Raw genomic sequence first — 27,624 nt, forward strand, 5'->3', positions numbered from 1 at the left:
ATTTTTACTTCACAGTTTCTTTTCAGGAATTAATGCAATTTAGAGGAGAAAAAATAAAATGGCATATTTTTGCAAATACATCATTTTAAAGACATTTTTCTCTATAATGCACATGAAAACGAGGATTTACACCCCAAAATGGATACCCCTGTTTGTCACGTGTTCAGAAACCTACCAATTGTGGTCCTAATCTTATGTCTGGATGCACAACGGGGCCCAAAATGAAAGAAGCAGCCGGTGGCTTTCAGAACAGAAATTTAGCTTGAAGGTGATTTAGGCCCCATTGCCCACATGTAGAGCCATTGAGTGGCCAAAATGATGGAGAGCCCCTACAAATGACCCCCTTTCGGAAACTAGACCCCTTAACGAATTAATCTAGGGGTGTACTGTGTATTTTTACCTCACAGTTTTTGAATGAATCTAAGCAAAGCAGAAGGGAATAATTACGTATTCAGAAACATACCCATTGTGGCCCTAATCTACTTACAGGGCCCATGGCAAGGCCTATAATGGAGGGAACACCCGTTGGATTTCAGGGCACAATAATAATTTCCAGGCCCAATTGCCACTTGTGCAGAAAAATAATTGATTCCTTAAAAATAATCCCCCCCCCCCGCGCCCTTTTCGGCTTTCCCCAAATCTTAGATAAAAGTAATAATGGGAACTGTGTAGTATTTCCGAAGACAGGGGTAATTACAGAGGCTGGTTGGGATGGGCACATGGGGCAATAACCGGGTATCCCTCCTCCTCCCATGCTTTTTGGGGGGTATTTCGTGACCTCAGCGGCGGGGATGGGGTGTAAAGTGTCACTCTGTGAGTCTCCGTAATTTTGCTGCGGTGCGGCGGTCTCACACAGAAGACGCTCAACAAGCTGCTCCTGGAACTGCATGAAGGCGAGCGTTCCCGGGGCGGCTTGTAAAATACGTATTACAGGTAGCGGTCTGAATAACGCCGGGCTCACGCAGCCGTAGGTGGAATCCGCTTGCGGAGGCCCGCAGTGGATCCCAGCTGTGAGCCCGGCTGTGGCCCTTCGTACGGCCGCGTAATGTACTGCACATAAATGCCTACTCACACAGGCGGTCATGCACAGTACGCCTTTTATTGTTTGCATTTCCCGCGCCGTCGCTTAGCGATGACGCGGGTACCCACAGCCCGTGCACAATGTAAATGCGTATGGGCTGCGGGTATATACATGCCCACGGAGCACAATAGGCTCTATGTTGCAGATATCCGCAGTAAAATAGAACATGCTGCGTTCTGTTTTATGCGAGTGGATTACGTAATTCCGACCCGCCAATGTGAGCCGAATCGTGTAATCCAGGGCATTTGATTGATCTGACTATTACCGCAGATCAGGCGCATGTGGAATCTGTAATTTCTATCCGGTCATGTGAGACCCGCCTAATTGTAGATCGCTACCTTTTTATCACGTGAGCCGGGACCGCTCAACGAGGCCACCGGTCACTGTGTAACAAGCTAGAACAAGGCCTGTTTAGCCCAAAAGTCGCACTAATAACGGATCAATACCTAAAAACGTCTCTTATCTATTTTCTTATGTGGACGCTTGATACAACGGAAGCCACAGAACGGAGCACTATAATACGATACAACAGTACTCATGCGCCCTCCGGTGGCTAGTCTGTGTATTACATATTTCTTCTCACTTGAGTGCTGATTGCGCAAAATGTGAGCATTTCCTTATGTTCTAGGATTGTGCTGTCTTTAATTCGCACACTTCCTGAGATTAAATATGCACTTTGGGTCATAAAAGAATGCATATTTGTAGCCCTTATTCAGCGAAGCAAAATTTCACGTTTTACTAAAGCTCCTCCCCCTTACTGAAGCCCCTCCCCTTCATTATTCGGTTACCTGATAATCTTCCTTTTCTTACCACTGGTCTTGTTCCTTGAAGTTTATTATCATTCGGCTTTTGCTGTAATGGAAATCATTTCCCCAAGCACTGGCTTATACACAACAACCAATCTGAAAAAGCAGAGCTGCAGTGTAAAGCATGGGAAGAGACAGAATAGCAGTACGAGCCTTTGATGATGTTGATTTCAAACTATCTCAGACCCCAATATACTATGGAGCTAATCTAGAGTCACTGACTACAGTTGCTCTCTGATGGAGCAAAGAAATAGGAGGCAAGTAAGCAGCAGCCATATGGACTGATTGGCATATGATGGCGCCCTCTACAGTACAGCAGTCATTAGCTTCAGCCCTACGAGGTGCCCAGATTTCTTGGCTTCTTTGGGTGACAACTTGGCAATCTCTGCTCATGTCTACCATGAATGTGCGGGCGATCCCTCATCTGTGTCTCGCCATATATTATGTCTCATCAGATTCCTGTGTCATTTCGGAACACCCAAAAATTCAGATCAAGAACAGCACCTTCTGCATGACTGCCTATCCGAACTTGACAATGGTGAATTATACCAGTCACGCCAACAAGACCTTCGTCAGCGGAAGCGAGGAATACTTCAAGTAAGACTTCATTTGGCTCTTGCAATAAAGCTGACTTAATTTACAGGGCTGGACGCTCTAGCAGTGCCAGTCTTAGGTTACGTGGCACCCTGTGCATAATTTTGATGTGCCCCTCTCCCCTGGTATGACGAAAAAAATGATATATATGACACTGATAGACAGCTGCTTGTATTCTTCTCCGCTACAAAAAGATAGCAGCATCCTCACACCAGAACAGGTCAGTGAATAAGTACTGTACTAGAAACAACCTCAGTACATAAATACAGCATCACAACCAACCTCAGTACATAAATACAGTACCAGAACCAAGCTCATAACAAATACAGCATCAAAACCAAGCTCATAACATTAATGGAACACAAGAACCAAGCTCAATACCTAAATACAGCATCAGAACTAATGATATAACATAAATACAACACCAGAAACAAGCTCATAACAAATACAGCATCAGAACCAAACTCAGTACATAAATACAGTACCAGAACCAAGCTCATAACATTAATGGAACACAAGAACCAAGCTCAATACCTAAATACAGCACCAGAGCCAATGATATAACATAAATACAGCATCAGAACCAAGCTCATAATAAATACAGCCCCAGAGCTAATGATATAACACAAATACAGCACCAGAACCAAGCTCATAATAAACACAACACCAGAGCCTAGCTTAATACATAAATACAGTACCAGAACCAGCTTCAGCAGATAAATATAGCACTACAACCTGGGTCATATCATATGTACAGCACCAGAACCAAGCTCATAGCATAAATACAGTACCAGAACCAAGCTTACTGCATAGATACAGACAATCCAACCTCAGTACATAGATATAATACTAAAATCAAGTACATGAATTCAACACCAGAACCAAGCTCATAGCATAAATATGGCACCAGAACTAAGCTCATAACAAATACAGTATCAGAACCAAGCTCATAACATAAATGTAACACAAGAAACCAGCTCAGTACATAAATACAGAACAGGAGCCAATCATATAACATAAATACAGCACCAGAACCAACCTCAGCCCATAAATAAATACAGCAGCAGAAACAGGGTCATAACATTTTTACAGCACCATAACCAAGCTCATAGCATAAATACAGCACAAACCAACCTCAGTACAGAAATACAATACCAAAACCAAGTACATAAATTCAACACCAAAAACATGCTCAGTACATAGGTACATTACCAGAACCAAGCTCATAACATACAGTAGCAGAACAAAGTGACTGTGTTGTGGGGGCACTCATGGGATGACAGCTTGACATGAGGCTGATGCGCAAAGGGAGATCATCTGGTTGGGTGGACCTGAAAAGGGGTGATCACCCCCAGCTGCCCCCCCCCCACCCTACAAGCTGGTGTCTGGCGCCCTGTGTGACCGCACAGTTTGGATGTAACTAAGGCCAACCAAGAGCTCTAATCAGTAGATGTAAAATTCTGCATCTTTGTGATACACCTTCATAACATTTTCACTTATTTTAACAATGGAAACCATCAGCAGGCAGGTTCCCTCGGTTCCCTCGGTTCCCTCTGGGATCACGCTAGAACTTTTATGCAAAGATTTCAGGCAAAGATTCAATTTGGCATCACAAATACAAATACATGACAGATTTACAATCCTTTTCTATATAGATGGGCAGATTAGGAGGAGGCACCAGAATAGCACATTAGAAGGGGCATAGTGAATTCTCCCATTGCTATGACCATATAATTGTACCAATCAATCCCTCCACCAAGCAGGATTCCATTATGCACTCAATGTACTTAATATATATAGAATCATTACAGCAGGTTCCTCACCAGCAGCTTTCTGACTGTTTCCATTTGTAAGCAGATTTTTTATTTCTGAAACAGACTGAAAACTAAGAGAACCACCTTAAAAAAGTGGAGGAAGATATACTAGAAGGTTGTGGACGTTTATATTCACTGACTATAGCAACAGTAATTGCACTTTTCTATATGGATCAAGTAACACGATAGCAGGGTTAGACTACACAGGGTATGTTTGTAGTCTGTTACCATGGAGACACGTAGGTCTGCACAGGAGCCGTAGAGTCTAACTGGTCAGAGACTTTCTTATTAAGATTAGTTGCAAAGTTGCCTAATTTTTTATTTTAGTTGCCTTGGAGTAATTGTTGCAAAAGTATACACCCCCCATTAATAGAGTGGGAGGTGCAGAGCAAGGTGTGTGGTTTCTTTTATCGCTCCTTTGCAATAATCCCCCCTCCCCCCCCCCAATATAATTTATAACAGTCCCGTTATCTTAGGTACAATATGTTGAAGATTTCCGCTGGCATCGAGTATCCCGGTGAGATCCGATGGCCGCTCGTCTTTAGTCTCTTCTTGGCCTGGGTCATCGTCTATGCATCACTCGCTAAAGGAATCAAGACATCGGGAAAGGTAGGAGACAATGTGGTGACTCCAGAGGACAACAGTGGGAAATGATACAATTATTGCTACAATGTAATGATACAAATATTGTTATTGTCTGTTAAAGGCTCCTCCAAACCGAACAAACTTGGGGGTCCGCTGGTAGCCCCGTAACTCTCCTCCCTCCCTCTCATGTCGTCCTCATATCCCCAACACCTGAGTCCCCATCCAAGGACTTTTTAAACCCCGCCTTAAAGCCACCCATAAAGTCTATAATACATTCCAGAAACACCTACCTTGGGGCATATTTGCATATACTCCGCCCCTTTATGTTAGGTTTTGTTGGATGACTTTTTGAGAAATGGGAAGACCAGGAAGCTGAATAGGAGGAGCTGTTTGCAGGGTCCACACATGGTACAGCAGTAGAAAATATGGGGAACCCTGCAAACACCACCTCATAGCTCAGCTCCCTGGACCCTATGAGTGTGATATGGAAGGAGCTGCACGTTGGGTTTGGGTTGGCAGTTATGTATTACAATACAGTTTTTCCATTACGTTGCTCTCAGCAGATACCTCCATGATGTGTGGGGGAGGGGTGTTACGTGCCCCCGAAGGGCTTTATAACTTCACTTTATCCTATTCTTATTGGCTGCACAAAAGGCTTTTCTCCCTGAAATAAACCCCGTAAATATAGGCCGCTGAGTCAAATAAGTCATTAATTATTCTATTTGGCATTTTTGGTGATATCTACTCCTCGGGAAACTGGGTGCCAACTTTTTTTTACCCCACCCTCCCCCACAACCCGCCTTTCCCATAAAGTACATGAACATCATGGAATGCCAAGAGGTTAATATAACTATGTAGATGTGGGCTCGGTTTTTCTAATACAAAGCACCAAACCTCCTCCATATACATAAATGATAGAATTCTGTCTGCCTGCAGCCACCACTAGGGGGAGCTCCCTGAATACTGTCTTATTACTGAGCGAGCCATATGCAGTATCTCCCCTAGTGGTGACTACAGAATTTTATACATTAAAGGGGTTTTCCAACCCCATACATTTTCTTTACAAGCTGCTTATACTTTTTTGGTGTTCTGTATCAGAAAAACATTATGAAACGACTCAGCACAGAATTTTCACTTCTGTAGGGTGAACATTCGCATGCAGCTAGAGAACCCGGATAGAAAAGTGTTAACATTTAATCAGAATGGCACATTAGCAGGTTGTGAAGCCTCCGGGCCACGGCTCAGGTAAAAGTGATGCAGTCAGCAGTACCGTGACTGTCAGCCCCAAGTGTGGAGGGGACGCCGGCTCGGTGCTGCTGAGTCAGGTACAGAGATGTGGCCTGGAGGACGGCAGATATTGAACAGCGCGCCGCTGCCAGCCTCAGCGGATTTGTATCAGAGCCGTGTTAGCTCTTTCAATTCCAGTTTAAAGTTGCAGTACTTTATTTCTTTGCCTTGAATCAAGTTGCTACTCATAACTTCTATCACTCCCACCATTGCCTGTACCCAGGAGCTCACAATCTAATGCCCCTGTCTCCCACTCACATAGTACTAAAATACAGATGCACCATGTTGGATGAAAGTATTGGGGAGCACAATGATAGATATGTGGAGAGAATTGCCTCAATTTCTCGAGGAGAGCTTCAGATAGTGATGTGGGGGGGATGGGAGTGTTGGGCGTCCAAAGATACGGCGTTCTGGTTCGTCACATAAAATGGGATTGAGATCCGAACTTTGGGCTAATGATGTCTGCAGACGTTCTGCTCCTCCACACTTTGTGCCGTATGACACGGCGCTCGTTATGTTGGTGGAGACACGGAGCTGTACCAGAGTATTACCATAGGGGAGGTGATGCCACATTGTCCATGATGTCTCTGTGACCATTGGCGTTGAGGGTAGACTTCACTATAACCAATGGCCCCAGTCCTTCCCAGCAGAATGTCCCCCCCCCCTCCACACACACACTAACAGAACCTCCTCCAAACTTCACTGTTGGGACGATGAAGTCACATAGAAACCGCTCTCCAGGTAACCGACACACCCAAGTGCCACCATCTTATTGTCCATGGTAACCCTTCACATGCCTTTCCCTACGGAGGGTTCTGGTGCTAATGGATGTCCAGTGGCCTGTGAGACCCCCTGAGCGAGGGCAGACAATGTGTGTGGAATGTCTTCACAGCTCCTACAAGGCTTCATTGTCCACGTTCTGCCAGTTTACGAGGTCTCCCTGACCGTGGCGGCACCGCACACACCGGATGGACTCCATCTCCCAATAACATGACCAACAGTGGACTCTGGAAGGTCCAGAAGCTGCGATGTCCGTACTGATTGGTTGGTGACATCCTACTACCAGACCCTGTTGTCAGCTCTACACCTGGTGACATCCCCCCATCAGACCCTGCTGTCAGCTCTATACCTGGTGACATCTCCCCGTCAGACCCTGCTGTCAGCTCTACACCTGGTGACATCCCACCACCTGACTCCATGGTCGGCTCTATACCTGGTGACATCCCCCCACCAGACGCAGTTGTCAGCTCTACACCTGGTGACATCCCCCATCAGACCCCGTTGTCAGCTCTACACCTGGTGACATCCCCCCACCAGACCCCGTTGTCAGCTCTACACTTGGTGACATCCCCCCACCAGACCCTGTTGTCGGCTCTACACCTGGTGACATCCCACCACTGGACCCCATAGTCAGCTCTACACCTGGGGACATCCCGCTGCCAGACCCCGTTGTCAGCTCTACACCTGGTGACATGCCCCCCACCAGACCCCGTTATCAGCTCTACACCTGGTGACATCCCCCGCCAGACCCCATTGTCGGCTCTACACTTGGTGACATCCCCCCACCAGACCCCGTTGTCAGCCCTACACCTGGTGACATCCCCCACCAGACCCCGTTGTCGGCTCTACACCTGGTGACATCCCACCACTGGACCCCATAGTCAGCTCTACACCTGGGGACATCCCCCCGCCAGACCCCGTTGTCAGCTCTACACTTGGTGACATGCCCCCCACCAGACCCCGTTATCAGCTCTACACCTGGTGACATCCCTCCACCAGACCCCGTTGTCGGCTGTACACCTGGTGATATCTCCCCACCAGACTCCATTGTCGGCTCTACACCTGGTGACATCCCACCACCAGACTCCATTGTAAGCTCTACACCTGGTGACGTACCCCTGCCGGACCTCGTTGTCGGCTGTACACCTGGTGATATCCCCCCCCCCAGACCCCGTTGTCAGCTCTACACCTGGTGATATCCCCCCACCAGACCTCACTATCAGCTCTACACCTGGTGACATCCCCCCACCAGACCCCGATGTCAGCTGTACACCTGGTGACATCCCCCCACCAGACCCCGTTGTCAGCTCTACACCTGGTGACATCCCCCCACCAGACCTCACTATCAGCTCTACACCTGGTGACATCCCCCCACCAGAACCCGATGTCAGCTGTACACCTGGTGACATCCCCCCACCAGACCCCGTTGTCAGCTCTACACCTGGTGACATCCCCCCACCAGACCCCATTGTCAGCTCTACACCTGGTGACATCCCCTCACCAGACCCCAGTGTCAGCTCTACACCTGGTGACATCTCCCCGCCAGACCCCGTTGTCAGCTGTACACCTGGTGAAATCCCACCACCAGACCCCATTGTCAGCTCTACACCTGGTGACATCCCCCCACCAGACCCCATTGTCAGCTGTACACCTGGTGAAATCCCACCACCAGACCCCGTTGTCAGCTCTACACCTGGTGATATACCCCCACCAGACCCCGCTGTCAACTCTCCACCTGGTGACATCCCCCCACCAGACCCCGTTGTCAGCTCTCCACCTGGTGACATCCCCCTGCCAGACCCCGTTTTCAGCTCTACACCTGGGGGCATCTGATGGTTTCTGTACTGGCTTCTCCTGTGGGATCCTTTCCTTGATGCCTAATGCTCACAGATCACCTGACTGCAGGGGGGGCAAATACTTTTGTCAACATTGTGTATGTTGGTTATGGCAGCTTCCACAGGGGTTACCACCCAGCTTTTCCAGACCCCTGAATGCCAAATGTGTCTCCTTGCTTAAGCCCTGCTGCCTACACAAATGTTTTATTCAGGGTCCTAGGAAAGCTGTGGATGCTGTAATAGGAGCGATATTGGTTGCACTCAGCTTTCCTAGAGAGTGATATACTTAAGAGGCAAGATGCATGATGGGTAACACTATTACACTGTGTTATGCCAAGCGTAGGCTCTGAGGAGGCGGGTCATGAGACAGGGGTGTAAGACAGCCAATGAGAGAATCCCCCTGTCATGCTCCACCCCCGCAGACACTGCACTAGGCATGGACTTACATCTACTGGTGCCATTTTTTGTTTTAGGGTAAATACCCTTTAGATGTGTCTTTTTATGAATGATCAGTGTAAACAGCATGTAAGAGCGACCGGCAGCCTGTAGGGGGCAGTGTAATGAATTACAGCATCATGACTTGTATATCATCATGCCCTGAAGTGACATGCTGGTAAGTGATGGATGGCAGACACATGGCGGCCGCTGGTATAACCTGGGCTTAGGTTGTCTCTATAGTGACGTGTTTTCAGTGTCTTCCTCTGCACGGATTAACTTTGCACATTTTTCAGGTTTTCCCTGGCTGCTTTGGAATGAAGCCTAATTAGTTACTGGAATGTTGTCTGCAGAGCATGGTTAGTCTAAAAGGAAGGTGGTCCTCGTCTCCCCCCGAACCCCAAAACACTCACAGGGCAATGAGAGGGCTGTGAACACGGACAGGACATGAGACGAACGCCTGGCATTATCTATGTGCTACATGTAACTAAATTCAGGTTAAAGCGACACGTTACATTTGCAACTGAGTTACATCCTGTCTTCTGCTCCAGTCACATTCAGAGCTGCATTCACAATTCTGCTGGTTTGCTGATAGCTCCCAAGCTGTAAAATCCTTGCACTTACCGTATGTTATTCAGGTTTATTATCTGTTGTCTTGTACTGAGCGGTAGTAGTAGTTAGAGGGGTGTCCCAAGCCTTTACGCTGCCTGAGGCAAAGTGTGAAATGGTGCCCCCCTCCCGGCTAAAAGACCCGCTCATTTTAGGCATTGAAAGTGCCAATACACAAGATACCCAACACATATTTGAACCACTGAGACTTGTCTGAAGTGACAGATTAATAGAGTCCCCAGTAGTAGCCACAATATTAAGTGTACCCCTTAGTGGCCCCAATAGTAATGGTAACCCCCTTGATGGTCCCAGTAGTAATAGTATCCTGCTTAGTGGCTTCAATAGCAATAGTGACCCCTTAGTAGCCCCAGGAGTAATAGAGACTCCCATAGTGGCCCCTGTAGTAATGGTGACTTCCATAGTGGTCCCAATAAAATAATGACCCTCTTAGTGGCCCTAGTAGTAATATTGTACCCCATGGTGACCCCAGTAGTAATAATGACCCCCGTTAGTAGCCCCAGCACTAATAATTACCCCCATAATGGCCCACTAGTAATAGTGACTCCCATAGTGGCCCTAGTAGTAGTAATGACCCTCTTAGTGGCCCTAGGAGTAATACTGTACCCAGAGTGAACCCAGTAGTAATAGCATCCCCCATTAGTAGCTCCAGTAACAATAGTGACCATTAGTAGTCCCAGTAGTAATGGTGACTCCCATAGTGTCCCCAGTAGTAATAATGACCCTCTTAGTAGCCCCAGTAGTAATCACATCCCCCATTAGTAGATCCAGTAGTAATAGTGACCCCCACAGTGGCCCCAGTAGTAAAGATTACCCCTGTTAGTAGCTCCAGTAGTAATAACCCCAGCTGGGCAGTGACTCCAGTAGTAATAGCATCCCCCACTAGTAGCCCCAGTAGTAATAACCCCAGCTGGGCAGTGACTCCAGTAGTAATACCATCCCCCACTAGTAGCCCCAGTAGTAATGACCCTAGCCGGGCAGTGACCTGACAAGCATTTAACTCGCTCTGTAGTTGAGGTTTGTCAGCAGCCACTGCTGTAATTAGTGTGTGACCCCTGACCTCTCTGCCCAGCGTTTGGGCAGAGTACTGCCTGGCATCTGTGTGCAGGAGAGCAGATGCTGATGGAGAGGTAAGGAGTCACACTCTGACTACAGAGCAAGTAGGGCGGCTCATAGGTGACAATTAGTTTTTTTACCGGCTATTAATGTGGCTGGTAAACAAAATTAAATTCGGATGGGCAGCAACCCGCTGGCCTACTGAGCTCCTGCAGACTGTCGCCTGAGGTGGCGTTCTCAGCTTGCTTCATGGTAGAGGCGCCCCTGGGTAATAACATCTAGCATTAGCAACATGGGTTTTGAATGCAGCTCTGGATGTGACTGGAGTACAACATCATATGAGGAGATCACCTTGTACTCTGCAGTGCAGCTGCAATTCAATGCAAAGTTTTTTTCAGCCCAGAGGAGCTGATTTCATTGGCTACCGTTATATAAACCAATCTGAAGCTTTTGTATAATGAAACGTTCTGCAACTTTCAATTATTACATTTAAAGGGTTTTCTGGCACCAAGATAATAATCCCATTATAGGTCATCAATATCAAATCAGTGGTGGTCCACCGTTCAGGACCCCCAACAATCAGTTGATTAAAGTGCTGGCACTTTCACTTCACTGTATAACAGGAACAACGCTGACCATTTCATAGTGGCTGCACCTGGTATTGCAGCTCAGTCCCATTCACTTGGATGGGACTGAGCTGCTGTCAGGCCATGTGACCACAGAATGTGATGTCACAGGCTGAGAGGAGGCTGCAGCGCTCAATCAGCTGATCTGTGCGGGTCTCAAATGGTGGACCTGACTAGTCTAATACTGATGATGTATCCAAGGGATAGGCCATCAATATTACAGACCCAGAAAACCCTTTAACTTTGATTTATAAAGCACCACCTTTACTATCTCTGATTGCTGTCAGTGAACAGAATGCTCTTATTTACTCTTCATAACTGAACGCCTATCATGATCTAATGCTCTGCTGACAGCTGCAGATTGTTACAATGTATCAGCACAGGTCAAAGCGATCAGACTGGAGTCGGGGACAATAAGTTTCTGCTGATGCTGCGTTTGGCTTCTAGAATGATTCACTGTAACAAACCCTCAGCTGCTTGAGGAACATTAGGTCAGGACCGGTTTTCAGCTTCTGAATTTAAACAAAGATGTTTCCATCCACTGGTAGCAAGCAGAGATCTTACCAAAAGGAAAGTAATTAAAACACAAATTATTAGAGGAAGTTGCATAAAGTTGTGCTTAAAGGGGTTTTCTGGCACTTTTACCATTGATAAGCTGTCCTCAGCATAGGTCATCAATAGTTGATTGGCGAGGGGGATGCCACCTGGGATTTATGCCAATCAGCTGTTCCCTGGACCTGCTGTCAATGTGCTCAGTGCTGGAAGCATTGTCAACATTGCAGCGGCCCCGTTTGGTATTGCATTGAATTCAATGGGAGCCGCGGCTGCAGTACCAACCTGAGCCGATGCAATACAGACAGTGCTACCTGTTACCTGTATTGTCTGTAGTGACGGCAGTGCCCGGAATCCCAAGTGGTGGTCCCCAGTGATCAACCATTGATGACTTACCCTGAGGACAGCTCATCAGTTGTAAAAGCTTTGGACAGTGTGGAGCACTGAAACAACAGAACTCTGTTTCGGGTCGAATTTTGCTCCGGAGGTTCGTCTTGGCCAAACCCACTAAAATTCTTCTTCTTCTCTACTTCTTTCTCTTTTTTTGTCTTCTTCTTTTTCCTTCTTCAAAAAAGAAGGAAGAAGAAGAAGAGGAAGCAGGAAAAAGATGAAAAAGAAGGAAGAAGAGAAGGGAAAAAAAATCTTGTTTCTTCTTTGTCTTTTCTTCCTTCTCCCTTTTCCTTCTTTTTTTTAAACTTATTTTCGCTTTTTTCCCTTTTTTTCTTCAGTAACTTTGCCTTAAAACAGCTCAAAGGTACTTAAATATACCTCTGGGTGACCCAAGAGTGTTACAAGGGGCTTTTATAGCTCGTACACAATGTTATATACCAGTTTTAGGGGTATTGGTGACGTTCCAGTTCAGTTTAAACTAATTCGGACTAAACCAAACTTTTTGCCCAAATTTGGCAAACTGTCAGAACCAAACTTGAAAAGCTCGCTCATCACTGGTTTTGGATGACCCCTTTAATTTTACGATGACAAACTCAGCTCAGCTGCCTCTGTACTGCAGATACTACAAGCAGACATACCCCATCCATCACCATACAGGTACGATTATGACGGTCTATACACTGGCATAGATAAGTATACATCAATAGAAAGACTGGAGGAGGGGGGGGGGGGCAATCACATTTGGAAAGTCTGAACGAAGTACAGGATAGGGGACAGATACATAGAGGAGCCACTAGAGGGCAGTAGCTATGAACCCGCCTACCCCCCCACCCCCCCTTCCGTCTGTGTTTCTGAACTAGGTGTCCAGAAAGTTCTTCTCCGTGTGCCTCTTCTTGTCCTGTGCTGTAGCACTGTGCCTCCTGTGTTACTCTGCTTTGTGCACATACTTTCTGTGATTGGCGTAATGTCCCTTTTATTCCAGGTGCTCACGCAGTTTCTAAAAAAGTTTGTACCCCTCCAATTGTATCCAATGCTCAGCAGCCGCTCAACACTAGAAATCCATTGTACGGGTTGTGTGTGGCCAAGGACTGCAATGATCAATGTGCAGTGCGGTTGCACTAACACTGCAAAGGCAGGCCATGGAAAGCATTTTGTGGGTGGAGCTTCTTAGTATTAATTAGGAGGCACCTCAGTGAGGTCATGATTGCCAGCCAGAGTAGAAATCTCGCCATTAATGATGTGCAAATGATGTCCCCAAGTTTCAACGCTCAAAAACATGACTATGGCTGTAGTGTCCCACATTGACCACTAGGCGGGGTGAAGAGCAGGTGGAGCAGAGTGATGCAGTTGTTGGGGTCGTGCAGGTATCTTTGTCTCTCCAGGTTCTGTGTCTTTCCTGCGGGATCTGTCCAGTCTGTTCTCTGTGATGGTGGCCCAGTGCTGTTGTCTCACTTCTGCAGGACTCGTCCCAGTATAATAATCCGGTTTTGCTTTATCACCTAGGTTGTGTATTTTACAGCCACTTTTCCTTACGTGGTACTCATCATCCTCCTCATCCGAGGGGTCACATTACCCGGGGCAGCAGACGGCATCTGGTACTTCATCACTCCGAAGTGGGAGAAGCTAAAAGATGCTATGGTGAGTATAGGACAGCTGAAGAGATGCCACCTGCAAGAGAAGTAAGAAGGGACTATACTGTCAGCTGCCAGAGGGGAAAGCAGACTAATTCTGTTCAAGGCCCGCCTCCAGCAGCACCGGGGGGAAACATAGAAACAAAAAATGACGAAAAAGTATTTTTTTCCTAGAAACACTATAAATACTGTGACAGCTATGGCAGAAGTGCAGCATGCTATCCCATTGCTTTCAATGGGATCGGAGCTGCTGCTGGTCCCATTGAAAGCAGTGGTTTGTAGCAAACCCTGCAGTATAATTTTCGGGGAAGGGCTTGAAATATAAGCCCTTCCCTGAAAAGCATCAATAAGTGGTAAAAAAAAAAAAAATTACTCACCTCTCCGCCGCTCAGACGCGTCCTCCAGCTGGCTCCCCGACACTGCTGTCCAGCACTTTCAGCAGGCGGGGATTTAAAAATCCCCACCTCCTGAAAGGGCTGTGCTGATTCGCTGAGCGCTCAGCCAATAGCAGCTAGTGCTTAGTTATTGGCTGAGCGCTCAGCCAATTACAGATAGTGCTTAGCTATTCATTCATGAATAGCACTATCTTAGCTATTCATGAATGAATAGCTAAGCACTATCTGTAATTGGCTGGGCACTCAGCCAATAGCTAAGCACTAGCTGCTATTGGCTGAACGCTCAGCCAATCCGCACAGCCCTTTCAGGGCGGTCCCTGCGAGGATGAAGGAAACTTCTGGCACAGCTGTGACAGCTGTGACAGCTGTGGCAGAAGTCCGCGGTATTCTCAATATCTTTTCAATGGGGCTAGCACTGCTGCCGCTGGCCCCATTGCAAAGGCTGGGGATATCCCGGTCTTATTTCGGCATCTTTCTTGCGCTGCGAGGCGAGAGTTTTCACATGCTCTCGCAGCGCAAGAAAGAAAATATCGCCAGTGGGTGTCAGCCCTTAATGTATAATTCTGTATGCAATGAGCTCCCCCTAGTGGTGGCTACAGGTAGGCACTATGACAATGTCTTATCAAGCATGAAAAGCAGTTCAGTGTTGGGCTCCCTCCTACCATAGGCCACTTGGCAGTCATGTGCCTTGCCTCTATATTAGGTATGGCACTGTCACTATTTAACCCCACTCCTCCTCCCGAGTAACTGCTTAAGTCCTGTCAAAGTAAATATGCCTCGGTGTCCACTCCTCTCACTGCAATGTGATTGGCTGGTGACACATTACTGGAGCCCGGGGCCTGATAACTCCCAGGAATGCTCATGTCATCTAGTTGAAAAACTGGCCTATTGATCTCTGAATTCCGTCACCTGGGTCAGACACAGGAGCAGCAGAGCCGAGATACGGAACATAGATGTGAATAGAAGCAGCAACAAAAGCTGTCTACAAGCCTGTCCATCTATCTATCTCATATCTATCAATCAATCTATCTATCTATCTCATATCTATCTATCTATCTATCTCATATCTATCAATCAATCTACCTATATCATATCTATCTATATCATATCTATCTATCTCCTATCTATCTATCTATCTATCTATCTATCTCATTTCTATCTATCTATCTATCTATCTATCTATCTATCTATCTATCTCATATCTATCTATCTATCTATCTATCTATCTATCTACCTCATATTTATCTATCTGTCTCATATCTATCCATCTCATATCTATCTATCTATCTATCTATCTATCTATCGACTTCATATCTATCATTCTAGCTATCGATCTGTCTATCTCCTATCTATCATCTATCTATCCATCTCATATCTATCTATCTCATATCTATCTATCTATCTATCTATCTCATATCTATCTATCTATCTCATATCTATCTATCTCCTATCTATCTATCTATCTATCTATCTATCTATTATCTATCTATCTATCTATCTATCTATCTATCTATCTCCTATCTATCTATCTTTCTCATATCTATCCATCTCATATCTATCTATCTATCTATCTATCTATCTATCTCATATCTATTTATCTATCTATCTATCTATCTATCTATCATCTATCCATCTCATATCTATCTATCTATCTCATATCTATCTATCTCCTATCTATCTATCTATCTATCTATCTATCTATCTATCTATCTATCTATCTATCTATCTATCTATCTATCTATCTATCTCCTATCTATCTATCTGTCTCATATCTATCCATCTCATATCTATCTATCTATCTCATATCTATTTATCTATCTATCTATCTATCATCTATCCATTTATCTATCCATCTCATATCTATCTATCTATCTATCTATCTATCTATCTATCTCCTATCTATCTATCTGTCTCATATCTATCCATCTCATATCTATCTATCTATCTATCTATCTATCTATCTATCTATCTATCTCATATCTATTTATCTATCTATCTATCATCTATCTATCCATCTCATATCTATCATTCTATCTATCTATCCATCTCATATCTATCTCATATCTATCTATCCATCTCATATCTATCTATCTATCCATCTCATATCTATCTATCTATCTCATATCTATCTATCTATCCATCTCATATCTATCTATCTATCCATCTCATATCTATCTATCCATCTCATATCTATCTATCTATCTATCCATCTCATATCTATCTATCTATCTATCTAATCTATCTATCTATCTAATATCTATCTATCTATTTATCCATCTCATATCTATCTATCTCCTATCTATCTATCTATCTATCTATCTCCTACCTATCTATCTCATATCTATCTATCTATCTATCTATCTATCTATCTATCTATCATCTATCTATCCATCTATCTAATATCTATCTATCTATTTATCCATCTCATATCTATCTCATATCTATCTATCTATCTATCTATCTATCTGTCTCCTATCTATCTATCTATCTCATATCTATCTCCTATCTATCTATCTATCTATCTATCTATCTATCTATCTATCTATCTATCTATCTGTCTCCTATCTATCTATCTATCTATCTATCTCATATCTATCTCCTATCTATCTATCTATCTATCTATCTATCTCCTATCTATCTATCTCATATCTATCTATCTATCTATCTATCTATCTATCTATCTATCTATCTGTCTCCTATCTATCTATCTCATATCCATCTATCTATCTATCTATCTATCTATCTATCTATCTATCTATCTATCTATTTCCTATCTATCTATCTATCTATCTATCTATCTATCTATCTATCTATCTATCTATCTATCTATCTATCTCCTATCTATCTATCTATCTATCTATCTATCTATCTATCTATCTATCTATCTATCTCCTATCTATCTATCTATCTATCTATCTATCTATCTCATATCTATTAACTGTCTATCTAATTTCTTCCTCTTTCAAGGTCTGGAAAGATGCAGCTACACAGATCTTCTTCTCTCTGTCTGCGGCCTGGGGAGGGCTGATCACCTTGTCATCTTACAACAAGTTCCACAATAACCTGTATCGGTAGGTGCTCAGCGGGATTATTTATCTATCTGCACTCTCTACATGAAATATGTATATATATACACATTGTAAAAACCATTCCCTACCCAGAGAAGGAGTATATGTATATATATATACCATCCCTCCCCTTGCAGGGCAAGCATGGAGGCTCTACTACCTTGTTGTATCACCTCTAGCTTAGATACAAGATGTGATACGGGAGAGCAATCAGGCTCTAGTACCCTGGTGTAACACTTTTGATTGGATGCAAGATGTGATGCGGGCGTGCATGGAAGCTGTAATACCCAGGTGTATCACCTCTATTTTGGCCTCTAGCTTGAATACATGATATGATACTGGTGGGCATGGAGGCCCTAGTACCCTGTTGGGTGGCCTTTACTTGGATTCAAGATGTGATACGGGTGGGGATGGAGACTCTAGTACCCTTATGTACCGCCTCTAGCTTGGATACAAGATGTGATACGGGTGGGCATAGAAGCTCTAATACCCAATTGTACCACCTCTAGCTTGGATACAAGATGTGATACAGAAGCAGTCCCTCCTACTGGACTATATGAATGGTATCCTACCTTCCCTGGTTTTATTTGTAGGCTTAGTCCCAAGAGAGGAGCATTCTGAGAGGTAGGAACCCAACTTTCCCAGGTTGAGATTTACCACGTGGTTTTAGCGTTACGACCAATCTGAGAGCTTGGTCACCTGGATGTTGGTAGATGGGCCAATGTAATCCGATTGAATTATAAACAAGAACCTTGCATTATGTAATGTGGTTAGAGTATTGATTATAGGTATGTAGACCTCTGATAGCAAATTTATTTTGCGTGCTGTTGCCATTTTTGTTTTCTGCTTCTACTGTATGTTGCAGCCGTAGTTTAATGTGCATCTATATATTTCTATTGGGATATGTTTCCATTTGGTAGTGCTGACCTATCTTATCTTTTTTTTTGTACAAGATGTGATACAGGCAGGCATGGAGGCTCTAGTACCCTGTTGTACTGCCTCTAGCTTGGATACAAGATGTGATACAGGCGGGCATGGAGGCTCTAGTACCCTGTTGTACTGCCTCTAGCTTGGATACAAGATGTGATACAGGCGGGCATGGAGGCTCTAGTACCCTGTTGTACTGCCTCTAGCTTGTATACAAGATGCGATACAGGCGGCCATGGAGGCTCTAGTACCCTGTTGTACTGCCTCTAGCTTGTATACAAGATGCGATACAGGTGGGCATGGAGGCTCTAGTACCCTGTTGTACCGCCTCTAGCTTGGATACAAGATGCGATACAGGGGGCATGGAGGCTCTAGTACCCGGTTGTACCACCTCTAGCTTGGATACAAGATGTGATACAGGCGGGCATGGAGGCTCTAGTACCCTGTTGTACTGCCTCTAGCTTGTATACAAGATGCGATACAGGTGGGCATGGAGGCTCTAGTACCCTGTTGTACCGCCTCTAGCTTGGATACAAGATGTGATACAGGCGGGCATGGAGGCTCTAGTACTCTGTTGTACTGCCTCTAACTTGGATGCAAGATGTGATACAGGCCGGCATGGAAGCTCTAGTAATCTGTTGTACCGGCTCTAGCTTGGATACAAAATGTGATATAAGTGGGCATGTAGGCTCTAGTACCCTGTTGGGCTACCTCTAGCTTGGATACAAGATGTGACACAGGGGGTATGGAGGCTCTAGTACCCTGTTGTACCGTCTCTAGCTTGGATACAAGATGTGATATGGGCAGGCATGGAGGCTTTAGTACCCTGTTGGGCCACCTCTAGCTTGAATACAAGATGTGATAGAGGGGGCATGGACGCTCTAGTACCCTGTTGTACTGCCTCTAGCTTGGATACAAGATGTGATACGGGTGGGACCGACTGTCGTATGCAATGGCCCCACAGACCATCACACCAGCAGAGGGCAGTGTGCCGCTCCACAGCAAAGGCAGGATTGAGGCGCTCATCCCGAGGTCTCGAGACACGAACATGACCGTCGTCAGTGACCAAACTAAACCAGGATTCATTGCTGAAGACACCCGGTTCCACTCTGTATTCGTCTTTTATGACACCACTGCAAATGGAGGCAACAATGGGTCGATGTCATAGGCCATACATGTAATGGGGTCCCATGAGACCAAATGTCCTTCAGCCAAGCGCTTGGATATGGTTACGACAAACACAGGTGTGTAACAATGGTGCCACCTGTTTCTGGATGGCGGACAACGAAACAGTTGAAGTTGCTGGTGCTTGTCGGACAACCAGACGCTCCTCTCTACTGGTGGTCTCTAAGGGGCATCCTGAGCCCGGTCACCTTGTGTGCCCCCATCCACTGGTCCTCACACCTCCTAACAGTCTGGTCAGCCGCTCCTCTCTACTGGTGGTCTGTAGGGGGTCCTGAGCCCGGTCACCTTGTGTGCCCCCATCCACTGGTCCCAACACCTCCTAACAGTCTGGTCAGATGCTCCTCTCTACTGATGGTCTGTAGGGGGTCCTGAGCCCGGTCACCTTGTGTGCCCCCATCCACTGGTCCCAACATCTCCTAACAGTCTGGTCAGATGCTCCTCTCTACTGATGGTCTGTAGGGGGTCTTGAGCCTGGTCACCTTGTGTGCCATCCACTGGTCCCAACATCTCCAAACAGTCTGGTCAGATGCTCCTCTCTACCAGTGGTCTGTCAGGGGTCCTGAGCCCTGTCACCTTGTGTGCCCCCATCCACTGGTTCCAACACCTCTTAACAGTCTAGTCAGATGCTCCTCTCTACTGGTGGTCTGTTGGGGGCGTCCTGAGCCCGGTTACCTTATGTGCTCTCATCCACTGGTCCCAACACCCCCTAACAGTCTGGTCAGATGCTCCTCTCTACTGGTGGTCTGTCAGGGGTTCTGAGCCCGGTCACCTCGTGTGCCCTCATCCACTGGTCCCAAAACCCCCTAACAGTCTGGTCAGATGCTCCTCTCTACTGATAGTCTGTAGGGGGTCTTGAGCCTGGTCACCTTGTGTGCCATCCACTGGTCCCAACATCTCCAAACAGTCTGGTCAGACGCTCCTCTCTACTGGTGGTCTGTCAGGGCTCCTGAGCCCGGTCACCTCGTGTTCCCCCATCCACTGGTCCCAACACCTCCTAACAGTCTAGTCAGATGCTCCTCTCTACTGATGGTCTGTAGGGGGTGTCCTGAGCCTGGTTACCTTATGTGCTCTCATCCACTGGTCCCAACACCCCCTAACAGTCTGGTCAGATGCTCCTCTCTACTGGTGGTCTGTCAGGGGTTCTGAGCCCGGTCACCTTGTGTGCCCCCATCCACTGGTTCCAACACCTCCTAACAGTCTGGTAAGAACAGCCGGTGGGGAACAATTCATTGATACGACCATCCAGCTTCTCCCATCCCAATAATGAGCCCCCTTCTGGTAACGGGTTGAAATCTCTTCTCTGCACCGTAGAGGCGTCTAGTGGTTAACAAGCTCTACACAAGGAGCCTCTAAAAGTCTTTTATAGGCCAAGGGGGGAACCACTTTAGGGCCTCCAGAGACAAGACCGTTCATCTAATCACCACAACTCTCAGCATTTACAGATCTGCCTGAGATGGAACTGCATGCCAAATACTGCAGCAAATCGACAACTTCTTCTAGGGGCATGATAGTTTTTGACAAAGAGTGACTGTCTTACTGCCTGTATAGAACGGCTTCTTGTGGCATGAATTACAAAGTTAGGATAAAATCCCTTATTATATATAATCTCCAGCTTTAGGAAGCAGTGACACTATGTGGTGAAATGATAAACTCACAGTGTTGTGACCACCCTGATCCGCAGCCCTCCTCCGTGTCTAACATCTGGAGAGATATAAGAATGAAGGGGCACTGTGCTTGTGACCGTTGTCTTTTATCCTCCTCTCATGGACTTTCTGCTCTCTTTCAGGGACACACTGATTGTCACGTGCACCAACAGCGCCACCAGTATTTTTGCTGGTTTTGTCATCTTTTCTGTCATTGGCTTCATGGCAAATGAGCTAAAAGTGAACATTGAGAAAGTTGCTGATCAAGGTAAATGCCATATTCGTCTTATATCCACAAGCAGGGAAGCCTTTATATTGTCTGAGGCACAGTGTGAAATAGTGCCCCCACTCATTTTACAGGCGCAAATACACAAGATACCCAACATATATTTGAACCATTGAGACTTGTATGAAGTGATAGTGACCCCCAGTAGTGGCTCCAATACTAAATGTCCTCCTTAGTGGCCCAAATAGTGATAGTGACCTCATTAATGGTCCTAATTGTAATAGGGACCCCCTTAAGAGCCCCAAAAGTAATAGTAACCCCCAGTAGTGGACACAATAGTAATTTCCCCCCTTAGTAGCCCAAATAGTAATAGTGACCTGCTTAATAGCCCCAGTAGTAACAGCTTCCAGTGGTGGACCCCCAGCTGGGCAATAACCTAACAAGCATTTAACTCACTCCATCTGTAGCTCCAGACCAGAAATTGCCACTGCTGTAATTAGTCCGCTGCTACATCTAAGCCAGATGCGCCAAAGCAGGGAAGACCACGGGGATTGCAAGATGGATGTCACGGGTGGCTTTGCAATCTCTTCCAACAATGGCGGCAAAGGTTTCCTACTCAGTCGCTGCACAGTGGCACAAAATAACGATCTATCGTTTATAATGAACGGTGGTTTGTCACGTGACGCCAGCACTTCACCCAGAACTGTAAGAGTCAATGGCGGGAAAATAACTTAACACAAGTCCTGGTAGCTTTTCAATAGTAAACTGGAAGCGCACAGTTTACTGAAGCTTTTAAGTAATAACAAGGTACAAGAATGGCAGTCTGGAGCAGAGCAATTAAAGACCCCGAGCAGTTTAATTTTTTTTATAAACGGAGCCGTGTAAGGGTTTTATTTTGCGGAATGAGTTGTACTTTTTATTAGTACCATTTGTTGATCCGTGCAGCATTTTAATCACTGTCTATTCCGTTTTTTGTATGGTGAGATAGGCAAAATTAGCTATTTTTGCAACGTTTTAATTTTTCTTCCCCATGCCGTGCCCCCTGCAGATTAAATAATGTACTAACTTCCTTCTCTGGGTCATTACGAACGCAGGGATACCACATGCGTAATTTTGTTTTTAATTTTTTACTATTTTTTTTCAATTTTTAAACTTTTTTTTACATTTTTGTCCTTTTAGGGGACCTGCTAAATTATTTTTTTTTAATTCTTTTATTACTCTGCTATGCGGAGGCATAGCAGGGTATTAGACAGGCTATGACACTCAGAAAAAGTCTGAGTGTCATAGCCTAATTTAGCTGGCAGACCCGGAGGCTATATTCAAGCCTCCAGGTGCCACAGAGACCCATCAGGACCCCCTGATCACATTGTGGGGGGTCCAATGGAGATCTCTGGTTCCCTCTGTCAGCCCATTACATGCTGCGGTCACACAGACGTTGGTAAAGGGTTAAACAGTGAAGATCTAAGGTTTTCTCTGTTCTCTGCTCCAAGATCTGGTGCCTGGCTATCATCTGACAGCTGATCACCAGCTCTCCCTGCCACAGAGACCATCGGCTGGCTTCTGACAAGCTGATGGTCTTCGTAGCAACGTGTAAACAGTGCAGGACTTCAAAAAAGAAGCAGGGAGTTGCCGGCAGATTATATCTCCCCGCTTCTTTTATTAAATTCCTTCGGGTATAGCTCCTGATACAAAATGTGCTGTAATTCACCAAACATTCGGCCATATTGATGGAGTAAGAACCACCTTTGCAGAGTATCTGTGGATCCTGGTGAAGAATTGGCATTATTACTTACTGAGGAACAATTTTGCTGGACTTGAAGGGCTGTGAAATTAGGCATAGTTGGAATAGAATGGGAGATGTCTTTCACTTTACCAAAGTCCATACTGTGTTGGCTGAAAGCGGCCTGTTTCTCAATGCCAACCTCTCTAACCCCCTGAATTTGGGTAGCAGAAGTCTGGTTGTCCACTATGTGTAAGTCATTCAGCCAGGAGGGCAAGTTATTAGACGCTGGCTGGATAGACTGCACCCCCTGCTGGACACTGATTGTCTCTTTGTCTAGCATGTTATTGGCAAGAGCAAGGATACCTGGGCTACAGCCGTGTACTGAATGGAAACATTACCAATATTGATTAAGTGGACTTTCCCATCTTTTACTGTGCCTATACTCCAGGCAGCCATCAAGAATGGGTGACCGTCTATGGTTTAGGCTCTACTAATGCCTCATACTCACAACCGTAAAGACCAGGATGTGTCTGGCACCACAAAATGAATTCAGACTCTGGCGGGACTATGACCGGTCTGACCTCCTTTACACGGGCTCTACCCACATGACCCTAAGGGTTACTGAACCTTTATTATGCTGTGAGTGCCTTATTGGCTTCTTCAGCACAGTCCGCTGAGCCTGTGATGCTGCGGGTATATTACTTTGTAAAACCTCCAACATTTCAGCATAGCAGTTACGGAGGACGTTCATACCCAGCGTTATAATGGGTGTGTTTTTGTCTGGCACGTCTACTATTAGCACAATTATCAGAAAAAGATTTCTGCGCTCAAGCAGTGAGGAACAAAATGAAAAGATGCGTGCAATGTCACACAATGAATCATAGATGGACACTTACTTGAGAAGGAGGGGGGTATGATGTACAAAGACCCCCTCCTCTGAATGTCATCCACAGATGTCAATTCACATGGATGTCAAGATGCAAGGTATAGTAAAGCTTTATTGCGGCGACGCGTTTCGGTGCTCACACAGAAAGGTGTTGTGTCAGCACCAAAACGCGTCACCGCAATAAAGCTTTACTATACCTTGCATCTTGAGGTCCATGTGAGGAGGGTGTCTTTGTACATCATATCCCCCTCCTTCTCAAGTAAGTGTCCATTTATGATTCATTATGTGACATTGCATGCATCTTTTCATTTTGTTCCTCACTGCTGGAGTGCAGAAATCTTTTTCTCATAAGTGTGCTATTTTCTATCTGGGGGAGTACTGATTTTCAGGACTCAGGTCATCTCATGGTGGGGGCCCCTGAGCACAACCTACAATGCTGCATACATGAAAACAAAGCAAGCCCTATCCCCATGTCTTCTTTATCCCACCCATGAGTATCCTAGTCCTGCCCACAAAGAACATCCCTTTGTTCTATAAACAGAACTGCACTGACATTTCCTAATTTTCTCCACAGGTCCTGGCATCGCTTTTGTAGTCTACCCTGAGGCGCTCACCAGGCTGCCGCTCTCCCCATTTTGGTCCATAATATTCTTCCTAATGCTGCTCACATTAGGACTGGACACAATGGTAAGAGTGGAGGGACATAGTATGGAAAATGTAGGTAATAAATTCTAAGCTGCCCAGTGGACAGGATGTGAAGTCACCTCCAAACAGTGGAGTCACACATTCTGTGCTCTGCCATCCAGAATATTATCACTGAGGCGCGAGTCACCAGTGCCTCAGCCATATCACTATGACATATAATTTAAAAGGCGGCATTCTTTTTTTATATTGTGTTCACTCCTTATTTCAGTTCGCTACAATTGAAACAATTGTGACTTCGGTGGCTGATGAATTCCCCAAGTATCTGCGAACCCACAAGCCCCTCTTCACGTTGGTGTGCTGTTTGTCCTTCTTCATCATGGGATTCCCAATGGTCACTCAGGTCAGAAGAGCCGCCAATGAGTGGAAAATAAACTTAAAAGGGCTTGTCCAGGTTTAAAAACCATGGCTGATTTTATCCACGAACAGCACCACCCCTGTCTACAGGTAGCGTGTGATACTGCAGCACAGTTCTATGCACTTAAGTTGAGCGAACCTGCAATACCAGATACAATCCATGGACCGGTGTAGTGCTGTTTCTGATAGCAGCCATGTATGTCTACTCCTCGACCATGGAAAATTTCTCATCACTGCCTGTCTTTTGCAGGGGGGGATTTACATGCTGCAGCTCGTGGACAATTATGCTGCCTCGTATTCCCTTGTAATAATTGCGATCTTTGAGCTGGTGGGAATTTCCTACGTGTACGGTAAGAAACATCTCACAGACCAAAATGTGTTCATCTACACGTACAGATGCAACCCCGTCGTGTCATAGTGTCCTTCTCTTCTATCTTGCAACACAAAATTTTGACTTCCCATCTAGGTGACCAGCAATGATGTACATACATATGTAAATGCTCCTCAGTCCTATATATATATATATATATATATATATATATATATATATATAAAAGGGTGAAAGCACTCACTGACTCACTCACTGACTCGCCACTAATTCTCTAACTTCCCAGTGTCGTACAAGCATGCCATTTGGCAGGAACATTCTTTGGGTTCTAAATAGGAAAAGTTAAGGGGTAACAACTCGAAAATTCAATGCTAAGTGCAAAAGTATTGGCACCCCCTGTGTAATGTACCAAATCAAATTCTCTAACTTCCCGATGTCGTACAAACATGAATTTTGGCAGGAGCATTCTTCATGTCCTGAATAGGATAAGTAAAGGGGTCACAACTCGATTATTCACTGCTAAGTGCAAAAGTATTGGCACCCCTATGTAATGTAAATTTTCTGTGCCGTGAAAACATGAAATTTGGCATGACCATTGTTTATGTCTTAAATAAGAGACGTAAAGGGGTCAAAACTTGGTTATTGAATGGAAAGTGCAAAAGTATTGGCACCCCTATGTAATGTACCTAATCTAATTCTCTAACTTCCAAGTGTTATACAAACATGAAATTTGGCAGGAACATTCTTTAGGACCTAAATAGGAAAATCAAAGGGGTCACAACTCGATTATTGAATGCTAATTGCAAAAGTAAGTGCACCCCTATGTAATATAACTTCTCCGTGTCGTTCAAGTGTGAAATTTGGAGAAAGCATTCTTTAGGTCCTAAATGAGGAGAGTGGGAGGGGCGGCACATTCTGCAGTTGGATATTGGCACATGCAGCCTGAGGAGAATCTAACACTCCTCTATGTGTGTACAGATTTTATTCCTCGGTAACCTCAACTTCATAACATTTTCAGTGAAAACATGACATAGGCACTGGTATCAGATTAACTCGAGCGAAGCTGGATATATCAGCTGGTTTAAAAAAAAAAAAAATATATATATATATATAATAGTGGTTATATTCTTGAACATAGAGAGCGGAATTACGATGATTATTCTTGAACATAGGGGGCAGTATTATAGTAGTTATATTCTTGTACATAGGGGGGCAGTATTATAGTAGTTATATTCTTGTACATAGGGGGCAGTATAATAGTAGTTATATTCTTGTACATAGGGGGGCAGTAATATAGTAGTTATATTCTTGTACATAGGGGGCAGTATTATAGTAGTTATATTCTTGTACATAGGGGGGCAGTATTATAGTAGTTATAGTCTTGTACAAAGGAGGCAGTATTATATTAGTTATATTCTTGTACATAAGAGGCAGTATTATAGTAGTTATATTCTTGTACATAAGAGGCAGTATTATAGTAGTTATATTCTTGTACATAGGGGGCAGTATTATAGTAGTTATATTCTTGTACATAGGGGGCAGTATTATAGTAGTTATATTCCTGTACATAGGGGGCTGTATTATAGTAGTTATAGTCTTGTACATATGGGGCAATATTATAGTAGTTATAGTCTTGTACATATGGAGCAATATTATAGTAGTTATATTCTTGTACATAGGGGGCAGTATTATAGTAGTTATATTCTTGTACATAGGGGGCAGTATTATAGTAGTTATATTCTTGTACATAGGGGGCAGTATTATAGTAGTTATATTCTTGTACATAGGGGGCAGTATTATAGTAGTTATATTCTTGTACACAGGGAGCAGTATTATAGTAGTTATATTCCTGCACATAGGGGGCAGTATTATAGTAGTTGTATTCTTGTACATAGGGGGCAGTATTATAGTAGTTATAATCTCGTACATAGGAGCAGTATTATAGTAGTTATATTCTTGTACATAGGGGGCAGTATTATATTAGTTATATTCTTGTACATAAGAGGCTGTATTATAGTAGTTATGTTCTTGTACATATGGGGCAGTATTATATTAGTTATATTCTTGTACATAAGAGGCTGTATT

At 44.8% G+C, this 27,624-nt stretch overlaps 1 protein-coding gene across 1 annotated transcript in view; it reads left to right on the top strand.

The window, feature by feature from the left end:
- SLC6A5 (solute carrier family 6 member 5) overlaps positions 1-27,624 on the top strand; it is a 108,577-nt gene that overhangs the window by 36,778 nt on the left and 44,175 nt on the right. Inside the window, exons 6-13 of the mRNA XM_066582521.1 lie at positions 2,343-2,484; positions 4,772-4,904; positions 13,972-14,106; positions 17,462-17,565; positions 21,461-21,585; positions 24,727-24,839; positions 25,066-25,197; positions 25,462-25,561. Coding sequence (XP_066438618.1) covers positions 2,343-2,484; positions 4,772-4,904; positions 13,972-14,106; positions 17,462-17,565; positions 21,461-21,585; positions 24,727-24,839; positions 25,066-25,197; positions 25,462-25,561 — 984 coding nt within the window. The remainder of the gene's footprint in view (positions 1-2,342; positions 2,485-4,771; positions 4,905-13,971; positions 14,107-17,461; positions 17,566-21,460; positions 21,586-24,726; positions 24,840-25,065; positions 25,198-25,461; positions 25,562-27,624) is intronic.

Source organism: Eleutherodactylus coqui, chromosome 11 (assembly GCF_035609145.1).
Source record: "Eleutherodactylus coqui strain aEleCoq1 chromosome 11, aEleCoq1.hap1, whole genome shotgun sequence".
Lineage (NCBI taxonomy): Eukaryota > Metazoa > Chordata > Amphibia > Anura > Eleutherodactylidae > Eleutherodactylus > Eleutherodactylus coqui.